At 54.0% G+C, this 16,143-nt stretch overlaps 1 protein-coding gene across 4 annotated transcripts in view; it reads right to left on the bottom strand.

Moving 5' to 3' along the window:
* The window catches only part of SPTBN2 (spectrin beta, non-erythrocytic 2), a 37,819-nt gene that overhangs the window by 10,376 nt on the left and 11,300 nt on the right, over nt 1–16,143 (bottom strand). For all 4 annotated transcript variants that reach the window (XM_058526302.1, XM_058526303.1, XM_058526300.1 and 1 more), the window contains 17 exons: nt 15,836–15,987; nt 15,223–15,396; nt 13,919–14,010; nt 13,680–13,760; nt 13,243–13,358; nt 11,285–11,397; nt 10,967–11,154; nt 9,567–9,684; nt 8,834–8,992; nt 8,203–8,505; nt 6,916–7,069; nt 5,824–6,694; nt 3,895–4,032; nt 2,765–3,521; nt 2,071–2,273; nt 1,597–1,687; nt 1,209–1,355 (listed from right to left, as the gene is read on the bottom strand). In XM_058526302.1, the coding sequence (XP_058382285.1) occupies nt 1,209–1,355; nt 1,597–1,687; nt 2,071–2,273; nt 2,765–3,521; nt 3,895–4,032; nt 5,824–6,694; nt 6,916–7,069; nt 8,203–8,505; nt 8,834–8,992; nt 9,567–9,684; nt 10,967–11,154; nt 11,285–11,397; nt 13,243–13,358; nt 13,680–13,760; nt 13,919–14,010; nt 15,223–15,396; nt 15,836–15,987 (3,857 nt within the window). The remainder of the gene's footprint in view (nt 1–1,208; nt 1,356–1,596; nt 1,688–2,070; nt 2,274–2,764; nt 3,522–3,894; nt 4,033–5,823; nt 6,695–6,915; nt 7,070–8,202; nt 8,506–8,833; nt 8,993–9,566; nt 9,685–10,966; nt 11,155–11,284; nt 11,398–13,242; nt 13,359–13,679; nt 13,761–13,918; nt 14,011–15,222; nt 15,397–15,835; nt 15,988–16,143) is intronic.

Raw genomic sequence — 16,143 nt, 5'->3', positions numbered from 1 at the left:
AGTCCTTATGCAGTGATCAGGGCTTACATGACCTGGCCCTGCAGGCTCTTCCCATCTTTTCTTCCATGGGGCCCCCAGATTGACTTACCCCCTTGCTCCCATACAGGCACCCCACTTCCACACCTCTGGTTTCCTGTTCACACTCTCTTCTCCACCTAGAAACATCCTTCCCCCATTATCTCTGCTTGTCCAAATTCTCCTCGTCCTTCGTGGACTGCCCTGGAGGCACCTGCTTCTAGGAGTCTCACATCTCTCTCCTTAGCGCCCAGGCTTTATCGGGCTCTCTCTTATTGCACTTGCTATATTCTGCTGTGGATTTAATTTAGCTATTTGTGTATGTCTCACCCTGGCTACAGTGTCATTCCTCGAGAGCGGAGCCTGCAATGGAATCACCTTCATTCCCTGCTCAGTGCCTAATACAATGCTTTGCATACAATAGCACCAACTAAGTATTTGCTGAACAAATGGAAAAACTGAATACACACTGGTCTCCTCCTCTCCCCAACCATCATGCCCTTGAGGGAAGGAAAGTGTCTTTTTATATACCTTGTGGCACCTAGCAGAGTGCTGAGCACACACACTGTTGTCCAGGAATACTTGCTGAGTTGAAATAAAGTTTTACTGGTGCTCAGCTCTTGAGGAAGAACTGGGTGGGAGACCAAGTACCAAGAACAGCAAGACTCAAAAGCAAGGGTTGGCAAACTGTGGCCTGCAGGCCCAGTCTGGCCCACTGCCTGTTTTTATAAATGAAGTTTTATTGGAACACAGCTATACTCATTTGTTTATGTATTCTCTATGGCTGCTTTTGCACTACAGTGGCAGAGTTGAGCAGTCACAGCAGAAACTGTATGGCCCACAAAGCCTAAAATATTTACCATCTCTCCCTTTACAGAAGTTTGCTGATCTCTCTTGAAGAGTGTCATCCAGCCCTGGACCCAGGGATAGTTATTGTCTTGACCCAAAGCTGCAGTTTGGTTCTCTACTAATTTGTACTTTCTCAAAGTTCTAGAGTCACCATCCGTAGACCTAAGACGTTTGTTCCCAGACCATAACTTTCCACCCTGGGGGTTTGGCACCAGAGGCCCCCTGATCTCTAACTCTGAAAGAGTCATATCCTGAAGCCGGGACCCTCCCCTGCACTGTGGCCAGGACCCTGCCTGGAGGAGGCCCCAGAGGCTCTCTTCTCGTGCTCCCATCACACCACTCACCTTGTCCACCTTGTCCAACCAGTCCTTGTTGGCGGCCAGCTCAGCCATGAACGCCTGGTGCTTCTGCCATTTGGTGTGCAGGTTGCGGGCCTCATCATAGGACACGTCCTGGGCTGTCAGCATCTTCTCGTCAATCCAGAGTTTCAGCTGGACCAAGCACAGAGCAGGGATGGAGGAGGGCAGAGTACATTTCAGAGGGAGGGAAGAGTGAAGCACAGAGGAGGCAAGGGTGAGCCAGAAGTGGTGGATGTGGGGAGAAGCCATGAAGGGGCCCACATGCTCACGTGACACTGCAATGGACTTAGTCTAGGCTCAAAGAGCGAGGGCGTTGTGGGAAAGGGATGGCTAGGGAATGTCAGAGGTGACACAGGGGAACTGAGAGCCCCACCTCATGACAGTCTTGTAAGAAATGCTGCTGCTCTCGGTTGTCCCGAACACGGCCCAGGAGCTGCTGCACTGCTTCCTGATTCTTCCTGTGTCTGTAAGACAACCCCTTGTGAAGCCCTTGAACTTGTTGTGAAAGGGTTATAACCCTCTAACTAACCTAGAAGACTTCAGTCCTCCTCCTATGGGGACAGTGCCTTCTGGGAGCACTACAACACAACCCAGGAATCCTGATGTCAGCGTCCAGCTCTCCTAGACTTCATTTCGCCCCAGTGTGGGGGAGACAGAACTTCTCAGCCCATGGCCTAGTCCCTCTCCCATCACTTGGTTCTTCCTCCTTTACGTTTGTCAGCTCCCCACCCCCATCTGTTAGTCTGCCTGTGCCACGTTCTCCAACTTCTTCATCAGTGAAACAGGCCATCCTATGTTCACTTATTTCCCTCTCGGGCCCCTCACTTGCCCACTGTCCTCATTATACCTCCTCTCAACGGAGTCTGCCTTCTCTTGGATCTTCTCAGCATGGATGTTGCCCTCAGACACCAGCTGGCGCCCGGCCTCCAGGAGCCCGCGGATCAGTTCCCCGTTGGCGTCCATGGTGCTTATGAAGTCCTCCAGTTTTTTAATGGCGGCATCAGCAGCCTGCAGTGTCCCCGGCATCTCCGTGTGAGACAAAACATATTCCTGTGTGGGAGGGGAGATATGGAGCTCACTTCTCAAAGCACTGCTCAACCTCTCAGAAGGGACCTACTGAAAGGGCACATCTGAGACACTGAGGCCAACCAGACAGGGGCAGGGGCTAGGGTAGGGCAGACCGTGTGGCTCTGAAGACAGAGGGGGATGGTGCCTGATAGTGTGGGAGAAAGCTAGAAGGAAGCTGGGCTGGAGGGCCTTTGACAGTCTAAATCCTGTTCAATCTTATTTCTAGCTACTGATTTGATTTTTTTAATAGTTACATGACAAGCCAGGTTTTCTATTTCTTCTTAAGTCAGTTTGGGTAAGTTATATTTACATCTTTTTTTTCACTCCCGTATTTTTCTAACACTTTCTCCCTGTCCATCCTGTTTCCGCAACTAGTCTACCCACTGCCATTCCCCCCCCCACCCAGCCACCATTCTCCTTCACGGTCCCTAGTTCCCGCCTCTTCCTGGTTCGGCCTGACCCCAGGCTCTCACCTGGCTGCTGAGCACGCCCTCGGCCTGGCGAGCATCGCGCAGGAACCCCTGGAAACCATGGGCCTGGGCCAGACGGCCTTGCCGGCTCCCCCACATGCGGCCCAGCTCCTCCCAGCCGGTTCCCAGGGCTTCCAGTCGCTGCCGTAGGAAGAGGCACTGGGGATCGGCCTGGTCCCGGGTCACCTCCTCACCCAAGGCCCGCAGCCGGCTGTACTCGCCCTGGGCTCGCTCCACCTCTCCCCGCAGGGCTGCGTGTTGGGCCAGGAGGGCCTCTGCCTCAGGCAGGGTGGCCGGCCCTTCTTCAGAGGCCACAGCGGTCTGCGTGCGACCTAGCCAAGCCTGGAAGTCATCCAAGCTGCGCAGGAAGTCCTGCAGCCGCCGCGCCTCACCCAGCGACTCCTCTCGACGCCGCATGGTGGCCCTGAGGTCCTCCCAGCCAGCTTGCACCTCTGCAAGCCGGGCATTGATGGCAGGGGCTTGGGCTGGGTGGCCAGCAGCCAGGGCATTTGCCTCTCGAGTCAGTTCACCCACCCGGGTGGCGATGGCCTCTAGATCCCGCTCGGTGCCGGCCAACTTCCGCTGCAGCGCCAGCACGCCCGCCAGGTCATTGCCCAGGCCTTGGGTGGACTCGATGACCTTGGTCTTTTCTCTCATCCAGGCCTGGGTCTCCGTGCACTCCAAGTGGTAGTTCTGGATGCTCAGGGCTGACGTCAGAGCTGCCTTCTTGCCATCTGCCAGAGACCGAAACTGCTGCCACCTGAGAGTGAGGGAGGGCCTGGTGTTCGGAGTTGCTCAGCTTCCTCGCCCTGTCCAGGTGTATCTGGAAGCTTCTTCCCTGCTTCTCTCTCCTTTGGTATATTCTACCCACCTGCTTCTGCTGTTTTAAAGAGGCTGCTCCCACTCATCCTCCCTTGACTCCTTCTTAATTGCTCCCTGTCCAGGCACCAGCCTCTTCAGACTGCCTTTACCCTGCTTCTATTTCTTTCATCATCCCCTCCACCAACATATTCCAGACTGCTTTGCCTCCTCATTTGTAGCCTCTATTCCATGCCCTACAGAGCTCGCTTCCGGTTGCCATCCCGCCTGCTGCCTACTGTCTCAGTCCCTGGTCCTGCCCTCCCCCACCCCACCTGTGGTTGAGCTGCTTCTGGGTGTTGACAATGCTGCCCTTGCCCGGGGGGTTGGCCTTCAGCAACTGCTCTGCAATGTCGTTCACCGCAGTAATTCGCGCCGCAAGGGCGTTCATTTCGGGCTCCAGGGTCTCGAACCTGAAGGGGCAAAGAGCTGGGCATGAACACCGAGAGGCAGTGATGCCTCGGCCCACCTCCCTTAGATGCCCACAAAACTCCTCTCCGTCAACACGAGGCTTATTTTTAGGAGGCTCTGCACCTCTCATCCACAAGGTTCACAGCATCTGTGGGTCACAGGGCGCACCCAATTCCCCCAAAACAAGTAGAAAAACTAGTATCTCCGGAGTTGCTCAAAAAGGCGGTGGAAGTTGAAGGTGGGAACAGCTGCACAAGTCAAACTCATCCCTGGCGCAGGCCCGCCTTTATCAGAGCCTCCCCTCTGCCTCCTGGGACTCACCCCTCAGCCGCCTACCTGGGTCCCATCCACCAATACGTGTTAAAAACCAACGAACAACCTAAAATATTTGTGATAAAGAAGAGAAGCATAACTTCTCCCAGGGACACTTATATTCTCATAGAGTCTGCAAATGTTTTCTGCAAAGGGCCATTAGTAAATACTTTAGGCTTTGTGGGCCACACGGTCTCTGTCTCAAGTATTCAGCTCTGCTGTCCCAGCACAAAAGCAGCAGGGGACAATGTGGAAACGAATAAGCGTTGACTCTGTTCCAATCAAGCTTTATTTACAAAAACAGGCAACAGGCTGGATTTGGCCCAAGGTTGTAGTTTGCTGACCCCTGTCATGGGATGTCTTGAAAACTAAAAAAAATCTTTGATTACATTTTTTAAAACCACCAGGAAATTTCAATATAGAGTGAGTAGTAGATGATATCAAGGAATTGCTAATTTTGTTTTGTGTGATAATGGTATTGTGGTTCTATAAGAAAAATATCTTTTCTAAATGATTTTAAGATTTATTATTCTGTAAATAAATCCACTTTGTGAGAGGTTAATCAGTGTCTCTGACTAAAAGGTTTACAACTTCAAAGCCTTAACTATTTTAAGTCTGCAGACACAATTAAAAAATAATTTACTATATGTAAGAATACTTCCTCATATTTCTTTTTTTTTGTGAGGAAGATCAGCCCTGAGCTAACATCCATGCCAATCCTCCTCTTTTTGCTAAGGAAGACTGGCCCCGGGCTAACATCCTACCCATCTTCCTCTACTTTATATGGGACACCACCACAGCATGGCTTGACAAGCGGTGCGTCGGTGCGTGCCCGGGATCCGAACCTGTGAACCCCGGGCCGCCAAAGCAAAGCGCATACACTTAACCACTGAGGCACTTGGCCGGCCCCCCCTCTTATTGCTTAAAGGATGCATCCTGGAGAATGCACAAGTGAAATGATAATATTGGGGATTTGCTCTTATTCATTTATTTATTTTTTGTGAGGAAGATCAGCCCTGAGCTAACATCCATGCCAATCCTCCTCTTTTTGCTGAGGAAGACTGGCCCTGGGCTAACATCCTACCCATCTTCCTCCACTTTATATGGGACGCTGCCACAGCATGGCTTGCCAAGTGGTGCATCGGTGCGCGCCCGGGATCCAAACCGGCCAACCCCGGGCCGCCGCAGTGGAACGCGCGCATTTAACTGCTTGTGCCACCCGGGAATTTGCCTTTAAAAATGAAAATTAATCAAATAGAGCAAGGTCTTGACAATTATTGAATCCGGGTGATGGGTATATGGGAGTTTGTTGGATAACGTTTTCTACTTCTGAGTTTAACATTTTTCATTAAAACAAAAAACAGACAACTATTAAGACTCAAAGGGATGTAGCAAGAGTAGGCAGTTTATGGCGGGACCCCACCCTACACACTGGAGCCAACTCACAGGGCCCCTCAGGAGGGAGCCTGCAGGGTGCCTACCTTTGCTGCACGACCTCCAAGTCCTCCAGGCGCTCAGGCAGGGCTAGCCCATTAAGCCACTGCTCCTTCTCCTCCACCCACAGCCCGCAGGCCCCAGCCTCACTGAGCATGGTGTAGAGCGCCAGGGCCGCCTCCAGGGCCCGTGCCCGCTCGCCTGCCCGGGCCTGCAGCTCCTCGTAGTGCCGCTCCAGGGTGGGCACCCTGCCCTGCACCTCGGGCGTGCGGCTCAGTGCGGAAGGCAGGGCCGCGGCCTGTTCCCTCAGGGCGTCCAGGGTTGGCCGGTGGCCTCGGATCTCCTCCTCCAGGGCCCGATGCTGCCGGGCCAGGGCCTGCGTGGAGAACTCATCGTGCCCCAGCTCGGGGCTGGACACCAGGCGCAGCGCGTCTACCAGCCAGGCCTCCATGTCGTTTGCGTCTGCCTGGAACTGGTAGAGGCTGGCGGCCTGGGCTAGCCGCTGGGCGCGCTCCTCCGCCAGGGCCTCCAGCCGCTCCCACTGGGCTTGGAGCTCGGCTGCGCGGGCGGCGGCCTGGCCTGCCCCAGGGTGGCCCTCGGCCACCAACTGCTGGCCCTGCTCCAGGGTGAGCTTCAAGGGCCCCAGCCGGCCGCTCATCTCGCCTCGCAGGGCCGTGTGCTTGTTGAGCAGGCGGAGGACGCCTGTCAGGTCCCGGCCAGTTTCGGCCGAGGCCAGCAGGTGCTGCTGCTCCCGCACCCAGGCCTCGGCCTCGCCCACCTCCCAGAGGAACCGCCAGAGGCGCCGGGACTCCTCCAGACGGGCCCGCCGCGCGGCCGCCAACTTGCACAGCGCCTCGTAGCTCCGCTCCAGGGCAGCCACCCGCTCCGACACCAGCTGGGGGTCGCATGGTTTGTACTCTGAAAAGTCACACCAGAGAGTGAGAGCTGTTACCTCAGCCCTCCTGCTGCGTCCCAGGCACTCCTGGTCACGAATCCCCCCACCCGCTCTCTTAGGCCTCCCTCCTAGCTCTGTCACCCACCATTCTTCCTGTCCCCAGGTTCCCCCAGTCTTGCTGCTGCAGCTCTTAACGTTCTCCTTCCCAGCCCCTCCTTTTCCAGTTCCTTTCCCCACTTTTCACCTTTTGCTGGGTCGCAGAAGCGCAGTGCGGAGGCACTGACAGCCCGCACACGCTCAGCCTGCACAGCGATGTCTGCTTCCACCAGCTCGTGCAGCTGCAGCAGGTCCTCCACTCCAGCCAGGTGCTTGCCCAGGTCCTGAGACTGCAGCCGGCCCTGCCAGGCACAGGCAGCATGCCGATACCCATCGGAGACCCACCAGTCCCCTCTCAGCCGTGCCTCTTTCAGCCCCACCACACACACGTGCTAACTTGGCTCCATTTTCCTGCATTGACCGCGCCGCCCAAACTCTCTGGGCGGCTCCAGGTGTCACACCCAGGTGAGCTGACCTGCTTCTGTCTGTCAGCCCTCACTCACACACACAGTGATCCCCCAGTTCTGTCCTGGCACCCTGGCCTCTTAGTACTCAACTCCCCTCCTGTGGAACGACTTTCTTACTAAATCTTGCTCCTGGAATCTCCGCTCTGACTCATTTCTCAGCCCCAGAATTATCTCCACCCTCCTATCGTCATGGCTTGGTTCCCAGCACTCCAGCAATCTTCAGCATCTCCAGACCTATCCTTATCCCCACCTCTTGCCCAGATCACCACAACAGCCTCCAGCTGGTCTCTCGGCTCCCACTCCGGCTGCCCACAGCCCTTCCTCACACAGTATCAAAGAGATCTTTCTAGAAACATAAGGCAGAATCATGTCTCTCCCCTTTTCAAAACCTTCTATCACTTTCAATGCTCTTTGTTACCTGGAATAAAATCCAGACTCCTTGGCCAGGCCTGTAAGGCCCCACATGAGCTGGCCGCTCCTCCCTCATCTCATTCCACTGCCCCCATCCTGTTCTTACAGCCCCCCTGGCCTTCCTTCTCGTGCTGAACATGCCACACTTCAGCAGGCCTGGGGCCTTTTCCTAGCTCTTCCCTCTGCCTGGAACCGGCTCTCCTCAGATTTCCCTGTGGCGGCTCCTCGTGTTATTCTGCTTTCAGCTTAAATGGCATCTTCTCAGAGAGGCCTTCCTAGAGCACTCCATCACACGCTCTGCTCCAGCTTTCTCCTAGGTTTTACGCCCACTTGCTATTTTGCTTATTGATCGGTCCATGGGTTTTATTATCAGTCTCCTCCTGCTAGAATGCGAGCCCCCCGAGGACACGGACCAGTGTGCTCTGTTCATCTGAGGACAGGGCTCTGCACCGTACATACTCCACAAAGATCAGCTGAGCAAGTGAGCGACAGCACCCCTCGTCAAACCCCCGCAAGTCCTGATCAGCTTAACCCCGCCACACGCGTCCCACTGGTACCTTCATCTCTTCCATCCAGTCCATGAGGTAGAGCAGGTCCTGAAACACCTTCTGCAGCTCCAGGTTGAGCAGGAGCCGCTCCCGCCGGGCAGCCACCATCTGCCTCAGGAAGTCCCAGAGCCGCGCCACGTTGTGCTGCCGTGCGGCGATGCGCTTGATGTCGTGGTAGCGCTCGGCGGCCAGCTCCGCGGCCACGGCGTCCACCGCCTGCACCCGGCCACTGTAGGCCACGATGTCTGTCTCGATGGCTTCGTGCTTCCGCACCGCGGCCTCCACCGCAGCCAGCTCCAGCCCAAAGTTGTCCTGGGGCAGGGGGCAGGGAGGGGAGGTTTGGGAGCTCAGGGACACCATCTCTGCTTGCCCTTTCTGCCCTCCAGGGCACTTGTGTTGCAAGGGGCCAACTCCACGAGGTGGCTCTAAGTGTCCTCTCTACGCCATCTCATCCTGTCTCACTAACCCTTTCTTCTGTTCAAGCCTCCGGCCCCTCGTTCCTGAGTTTCTTGGTCTTCCTATCTGTGTGATAGATTTCTTGTTTCATTAGCTCCCACATCGCAGGGTTCCTTATCCACCACTCTCTCTCTCCCATTTCTCCCGACCAGCCCAGACAGGCCAAGAGCCCCCCATGTCCTACCTGGGACACGAGGCGCTGGTTCTCGCTAAGCCAGGTCTCCCGCATGGCGGCCTTGCGGTCGAAGCGGGCGGCCAGCTGCTCCAGCTTCTCCTGGCGGATCAGCTCGGTGCGCAGGGCCAGCTCACGCTCATGCTCGGCCTTCTCAAGCCGCTCCCAGGCCTGTGAGGTGGGGACAGAATTGGTGCTAAAGGGCCAAGGCTCAGGAAGGGAGGGTGAGCAGGGGTCATCAGGGTTGGGGGCACATGGCGAGTCCCAGGGAAGCTCAGTCTAGTGGGTCTGTGGACCACGGTCAGTTAGACACCTCTGCGTGGAAGTATGAGAAACGGGAGGTGTGAGGGCTTTGGAGCCATGTGACCACTACACCTGCCTAAGGACAAGGACCGAGGGGAACAGGGAACAATGGAAACCACTGGATTTGTCTGTGGTGGCGGGACTGTGGGTGAACTCCATTACTTTTGTTAATCTTATAATGTTGTCTGTGAAGACAATAAAAGTAGGGAGAGCGAGTTGGGGACGTGAACAAGATATGGGACTTAGGGTACAATTTTATTATGTGACTCGCATGGAGAGACAGATGGAGGAGGAAGGGGGATGTGCAGGACGCACGAGAAGACGTGTGAGTCACGTCTGCACCAGGGAGGGGTTCAGGGAGCCACACGAGTGTGCAAGTTGGGGCAGTAGGGGCTGGTGCTGAAGGTGGAACGTCTGTGGGATGGGAAGGGAGGCCATGGACCTTGTTGATGTCAGAGATGAGCCGGCCCTCACGGGGCGTGTAGACCTTCTGGTTGTTGGCCCGCAGCTTGCTCTGGATGGTGAAGAGCAGCACTTCCAAGTTCCCTTTCTCGGTGAACCTGAGGCAGGAGGGCAGGTCAGGGTCAGAGTCAAAGGCCACTAGGGGCGCAGGGACTCTTTATGTTTCAAAATGAAGTGTCCTGTGTTGCTTTCCTTCTCATAAAAGCAATACAGGCTCTTTGTGTGAAAGCCAGAAAATATGGGCAAACCAAAAGAACATAATTTTAAAACAACTGAAAACCACACAGAAACGATCACTGTTACCCCTTGACAGGTGCACACGCACTTCATTTTCGTTTTACCCAGATGAGATCACATCATAACCACAGCTAACGTGTCGAGGACTCACTCACTGTGAGCTGGGCCTGTCCTCAGGGCGTTACAAGCATTACCTTGCTTAGTTCTCCCTGTTACCTACAGTCTCTTATTACCCTCATTTTTCAGAGGAGAACACTGAGGCACAGAGAGGCCAAATAAGTTGCTCAAGGCTCACAGCTGCAAGGTGGCAGAGCCAGGATTTGAACTCGCACTCTGAGCCTGGATGCTTAGCCCTTTGCTCTCTGCTGCCCACACATCACTGTTTCGTAAACTGCTTCTTCACCTATTTTTCATGAACATCTTTTCAGGTCAATAAACGCATTTCTTCAACATTATTTTCAGTGGCTGTCCCATGACTTATTTTTCTTTTGCAAAGGTCATGCTTGTGAACATCTTTGAAGCTACATCTCTGATCAATGCCCAGAAGAGGACTTTCCAGGTCAAAGGGCAACCTCAAATGATTCCCTAGAATGTATAGGAACAGATGTTTTCTGGATTAATATCAGTTTTGGAGCTGAAACATATTAACTCCAAAAGAGCTCAATAACGGAAAAACAGAATTTTTAGCCTATACTGTATAGAATTGCCTAACAGCAATTCCACACTTGAAAACAGTTAATTGCTGAAATATGTAAACAATAAGAACCTTTGCAACGTGCAGGTCACCAGCCACACTCCTGTATGGGCAGCTACAACCTGCCTGTCAGGCCCATCCCTCCTGTCCCTAAGCTGGGATGGGGTTGCTGCGACACCCCGACCAGTAATCTCATCTGAGTGGGCTGCACTGGCTCCACATACCATAGCAATCATTCTCACAGCATGATTTTTTTAAAATGAATAATCATTTTAAAAATTTATTTTGGAACTGCTTCTGGCGCTTTGAGCTGGGGGAAATGAGCCTCCACCGCATTTACGTGCTGCCAAATTTCCCTCCTGCAAGTCCGCCCTAATTTAGGCTTCCTCTTGTGTGGGCACAGCTCGGAGCATGCATGCTGCGGCAGGGGCTAGTCCAGGGGCACCTACTTGGGCGGCTTCTCCACGGTGCGGTAGGAGTTGAAGGACTGCAGCTGGTTCTGGACCCCGCTCAGGGAGTTGGCCAGCTGCCGGTCATTGAGGGTCACGATCGTTTGCTCGATCCACTGCAGCAGCTCTGAGGCCAGGGACTCGTATTTCTCCACTAGGCGCTCTGCCTCCATGGCGTGGTCCAGCACCTGCAGACAGCGAGCCGGGGGTCCTGGCCACGGGGTCCCTGGCAGTCCGGCAGCTCCACCCCGCCTCTGCTTTAGGGGAGAAAGACCCGTCCGCAGGCCTTTCCGCCTACCGGCCCATGGCGGGAAGTACCTTGCCAATTCTTTTGCCTTCCACGGCCAGGGCCTTCATCTTGGAGAAGTAGTGGTAGTAAGTAGCCACATAGGTAATGATTGATTTCTCATCTGGTTGGTCCACATTCACATCTGAGAAGAAGGACCACTCAGGTCAGGCAGAGAGTGGAAACCTGCCTCCCAGAAGTGTACCCGCACTTTGAATCACTTACCCCAATCCCAGGGCCCTCCCAGCCCCCCAAGGCTGACATCTTTGCAGCTCCCTTCAGAGCAAAATGACAAATAAACCATTTGGACTAAAAAGGCATGAGAAAGCTAACCTTTTTGTCTTTAACTCCTAGAAATAAGCAGAGTACAAAATCCAGAAGCCCAAGGAGGCTTTACCCAGTGTCCCCATTGGAGACCAAAATTAGCTGTTTGGGAGAAGAAAGGCAGGAAAAGAAACTGCATTCCCAGTTGGGGAAGGATCATGGACTTATGGGCTGGAAATACATCTAAGAAGTCAGCCGACTGAGGGGCAGCAAGACAGAAGGTACAAATGAAGCTTCCTGAACCTGGGATGTTCAGAGTGAGGGACCCTGTGAACCCTGGCAGCGGGGACAGAGGTCAGTTCTCAGGGCCATCTTGGGGCACGGTCACAGCTATTTCTGACCTCAGTCCCAAAGTTCAGCTATGGACCCGAGGATGTGAGCGTCCTTCAAGCAAACCAGCTTCCATCACAAGGACCAAGGCTCTGACTATGACCTGAAATCCCCAGGTTCTCTTAATTAGGCCAAATTGTATCCTACCTAAAGAGAAGACTGTGGGACTATAAGCCCTCTTGACCTCTGAAAACCCACAGGTAGCCAGGATCCACTAAAATCATCTCAGAAAGTTACAGGACACTTAGCTGTACCTGAGTGTTCTTTATCATAGCTGTGCTTCTCAAATGCTCTCCAAAGAACCTGGTACCTGGCCTACTTCCATCACTAGTTAGCTGTTTGTCATTCTGGACTAAGAGGGCACAGGAGATGGGGCTACAGGCAGGACTGAAAACAGGGAGAAAATAACCAAGACACAAATCTGCCCAGTGAGCTTAGGAAGGAGCATTTCCAGCAAGGAGGTAGGTCACTTGGCCCTTCTCTCCTCCCCTTTTCTGGCTGCTCTCCCAGGGAGGTGGCTCAGGAAACAGGCTCTGGAGCCAGGCTGCCTGAGTTTGAATCTCAGCCCCATCAGCTGTATGACCTTGGGAAAGTCACTTAACCTTTATGGCCGCCCTCCTCCATTGCCCACCCCCCCCCCCCCCCCCGTCTTCCCTTCCACAACCTGAGGATAATAATGGCACTGATTGCAAAGGGGGTGTTGTGAGGATTAAAGAAATTAAAGCATGCCAAGTGCAGTGCCAGGTACAAAATTACGATCCCAGTGGCCATTACTGGTCTCATTGGCATTAAGGTCAGAACCCCAGGAGCCAATGGGCAGGATCAGCTGACCACAAGGCCAGTGCTTGGTGAGACCACAAGGTCATGAAGTTTAATTTAGAACGCTAGAATCTGAGAATCAGAACGGCCCTTAGAGACCACATAGACCTATCTTCTCATTTTTGAGACGAGGAAACTGAGCTACAGAGAGGCCAAGCAACTGGCTGTAAGTCACAGAGCTACTCCATGGTGGGGCTGGGATAGAACCACATCCTGGGACTCTTTCTGCCACAGGGCTGCCTTCCTTCCTACAGCTTTTTTTTAAATTTAATTGAGATATAATTTTCATACCATAAAATTCACCCTTTGGAAGTATACTATTCAGTGGTTTTTAGTATAGTCATGAGGTTGTGCAGCCATCACTCCTATCTAATTCCAGAACATTTTCATCACCCCCAAATGAAACCTGTAGCCATTAGCAGTTACTCCCCGTTCTCCCCGCCCTCAGCCCCCGGCATCCACTCATCTACCTTCTGTCTCTATCCCACAGCCTCTTTTTCACTTAGCTCTGCCCCACCTTCAGGATCCAGCAGCTTCGTAAGTCCCAGCTCCTTCTCAGCCAGATTGAAAGCGTTCTGCAGATTGTAGTGAGCATTACACTTCCTCAGGGACTCGAAATCCAGCAGGTCTGGCCTGGGTGCGGAGGAAACAAAGGTATCAAAAGCATGTGAGATCCTAAAGAGAAAAGTAAAGCCACCCTAAGTCACCAACTCCATTTTGTCAAGAGCTAGGCTGCTCAAACCCACACCCACGGCTCCTATCCCCTCGCTTCCCATCGCACGCCCTCTGTGCAGCACAGTGCCCCCACATCCTGGCTCTTTTCCGAACATTCATCCCTCATAACTGCTGTGTAGCTCATCTCATCGCTTCGTCTACATGTGTGTGTGCCCCTGGGTTGTTAACCCCTCCAGCAGCTCCGCCAGGCTCGCGAACCCCATCTTCTCGTCTTCTCACCGGTGTTTATGCACAATGGCGTTGAAGGCGAGCCCATCTCTCCAGCTGGTGGTGAAGTTATGCACATTGACATTGGGATACCTATAAACAGGGACCAGGAAAAACAGTGAGCAGGGCCAAGCCCTGGCCTGCGACTCAAGGATGGATCCCCAGCTTGTGTTTCTTGGAGCCCATCCTTCCTTTACTGCACCACCTCGGCACATCCACCCTCCAAGGCCACGCTCCCCAGGCAGCCTCACCCCGCGGTCTTCATCTGGCACCACAGCAGCAGGGCATCCTTGGCTGACTTCTTCTCCTTATTATCTTCAGTTTCCACACTGATGTCTTGGATCTAAGAAGGAAGGAAAGAAGGCCCTCACTCCCTGAACAGGGGCTCCTGCAGTTATCAGAGATACACGGCAGGAAACTGCTCGTCAGACTCCTGTCATAGGGGAGCAGGGACAGAGCCTGGGGACCTTTCCTACAGGGCTAGTGACCACAAAACATCAGGTCAAAGGGATTTGAGGCAGGAAAATGGGCTAGGAAGTCAGAAAGTGGAAGTGCCTTGAAGCAAAGGATGCTGATTTCTCCAGGTGGGGAACTGAAGGTGGATGAGTGAACATTTGCTGAGAGCCAGGTTTCAAAGGGGAAGTTGATGGAGCTCTGCTCAGGGCTGGAAGGAGCAGAGGAGGTTACACGTGGGGAGTAAGCGGGGCAGTCAGGAGAGCTGTAATGGCTTTAAGACACTGGACTGGCTATGCCAGAGCGTAAGAAGTAGGGTGGCTGTTCTTTTGAGGGAGGTAGGAGAGTTTGAAGTAGAGCAGTGGGCCGGTGACCCGATCCCGAATGGAGTTCTAAAACTCTCAGCGGTGAAGGACCAGTTGGTAAAATTTCCATTCCCTGTGGACCAACACGTGGTCCTACTGCACATGACTAGTACACAGACCAGGTCACAGGGAATTTGCTACAGAAGTTTGACAACACCTACACTGGTATCCACCCTGTTTAATGAGGAGAGTCCCCTGGTCCACAGCAACCACAAATTGCTAGACAAGGTTCTAGACTCTCCATTTTTTTTTTTTGGTGAGGAAGATTAGCCCTGAGCTAACATCTCTTGCCAATCCTCCTCTTTTTTCTGGGGAAGATTGGCCCTGGGCTAACATCTGTGCCCATCTTCCTCCACTTTATATGGGACGCCGCCACAGCATGGCTTGACAAGCAGTGCGTCGGTGCGCGTCCGGGGTCTGAACCTGTAAACCCCAGGCCGCCGAAGCAGAGCACGTGCGCTTAACTGCTGCACCACTGGGGCGGCCCTATCTTCCTCTACTTTATATGTGGGATGCCTGCTACAGCATGGTTTGACAAGCGGTGCTTCGGTGCGTGCCCGGGATCCGAACCTGCAAACCCCGGGCTGCCGAAGCGGAGCGCGCGTGCTTAACCACCACCCACCTGGCCGGCCCCCAGAGTCCCCATTTTTGTACTGATTGTGCCAGGGACCGGCAGTGGCTGTTGGAGGTGCGGTACCGGTGTGCAGAGCACTCTGAGTAATGCTGTGCTGGGGTACCTGGAATCGAAGGATGATGGTCCAGACCAGCCCGAGGGTCAGACGGTGGTTTCCGTCCACGATGTCATGGGAACCCATGTTTTCCAAGTGCACTTTCTGCTCCTTCAGGAACTGCAGCGCCTTGTCCACATTCTCCAGGCAGTGGATCCGCATGCGGCCTTTGGTGGGCTTTGGCTGTTGAGGGACAGGGGACACAAAGGCATGGGACCGTGGCTTCCTGCTTCCCTCCTAGCCTTCCTGGGGCCTTGCTTCGCACACCTTCCTCCCTCAGGAACACAGGGACAGCCCCAGAGCTGGGCTGGAGTTCATGGAGCCAAAGCTGAGGTTGTAGATGAGGCTTGGGGCAGATTAAGATTCCCAAGGGAATTAATTGCACCCAGAGTGGGTGGGAAAAGAAACGTTTTCAATGAGACCACTGTTCCTGTCTCCATGAAGCAATGTTCCTGTTTAATCCACGCAGCAAAGCCCCTCAAAATGAAACCATCCTCTGAGCAGAGGGCAGCCACCGCTTTCCACTCTGTGGTGTCACTCTTCTTTCTAAGGGCGACTCCTACGGCTTTTCCCTTTGACCGCTGTTTCTCAGGCTCCCTCCTCCCTCATGACCACAGCTCACCAGTATCTCTCCCGAGAGCACCTCGAGGAGCCTCAGGAGGTTCCGTCCATCCCGGAGGTCGCTGTACAGGTCTCCCACCCGGCATGTCACCCGGGCCAGGTGTGAGTTCACCCACTTGGTGAAAGTCTTCTTCTGCACGGCTTCTCGCTCATCTGTGGCAGCAACATGGGGTCATTTCTGTCCTTCATGTACAGTGCACCTGCTTCTAAACACCAGTTGGTGGGGTTGGGGCAATGAGGGGAAGCCCGAGAGGCCAGAAGTGAGGTCTGGGGGAGAGGAGGGGAAGAAAGATGGCTGGGAGGAAAATC

The sequence above is a fragment of the Diceros bicornis genome, chromosome 31 (assembly GCF_020826845.1).
Source record: "Diceros bicornis minor isolate mBicDic1 chromosome 31, mDicBic1.mat.cur, whole genome shotgun sequence".
Taxonomy (NCBI): Eukaryota; Metazoa; Chordata; class Mammalia; order Perissodactyla; family Rhinocerotidae; genus Diceros; species Diceros bicornis.
This window is presented reverse-complemented; position numbering and strand designations above follow the sequence as displayed.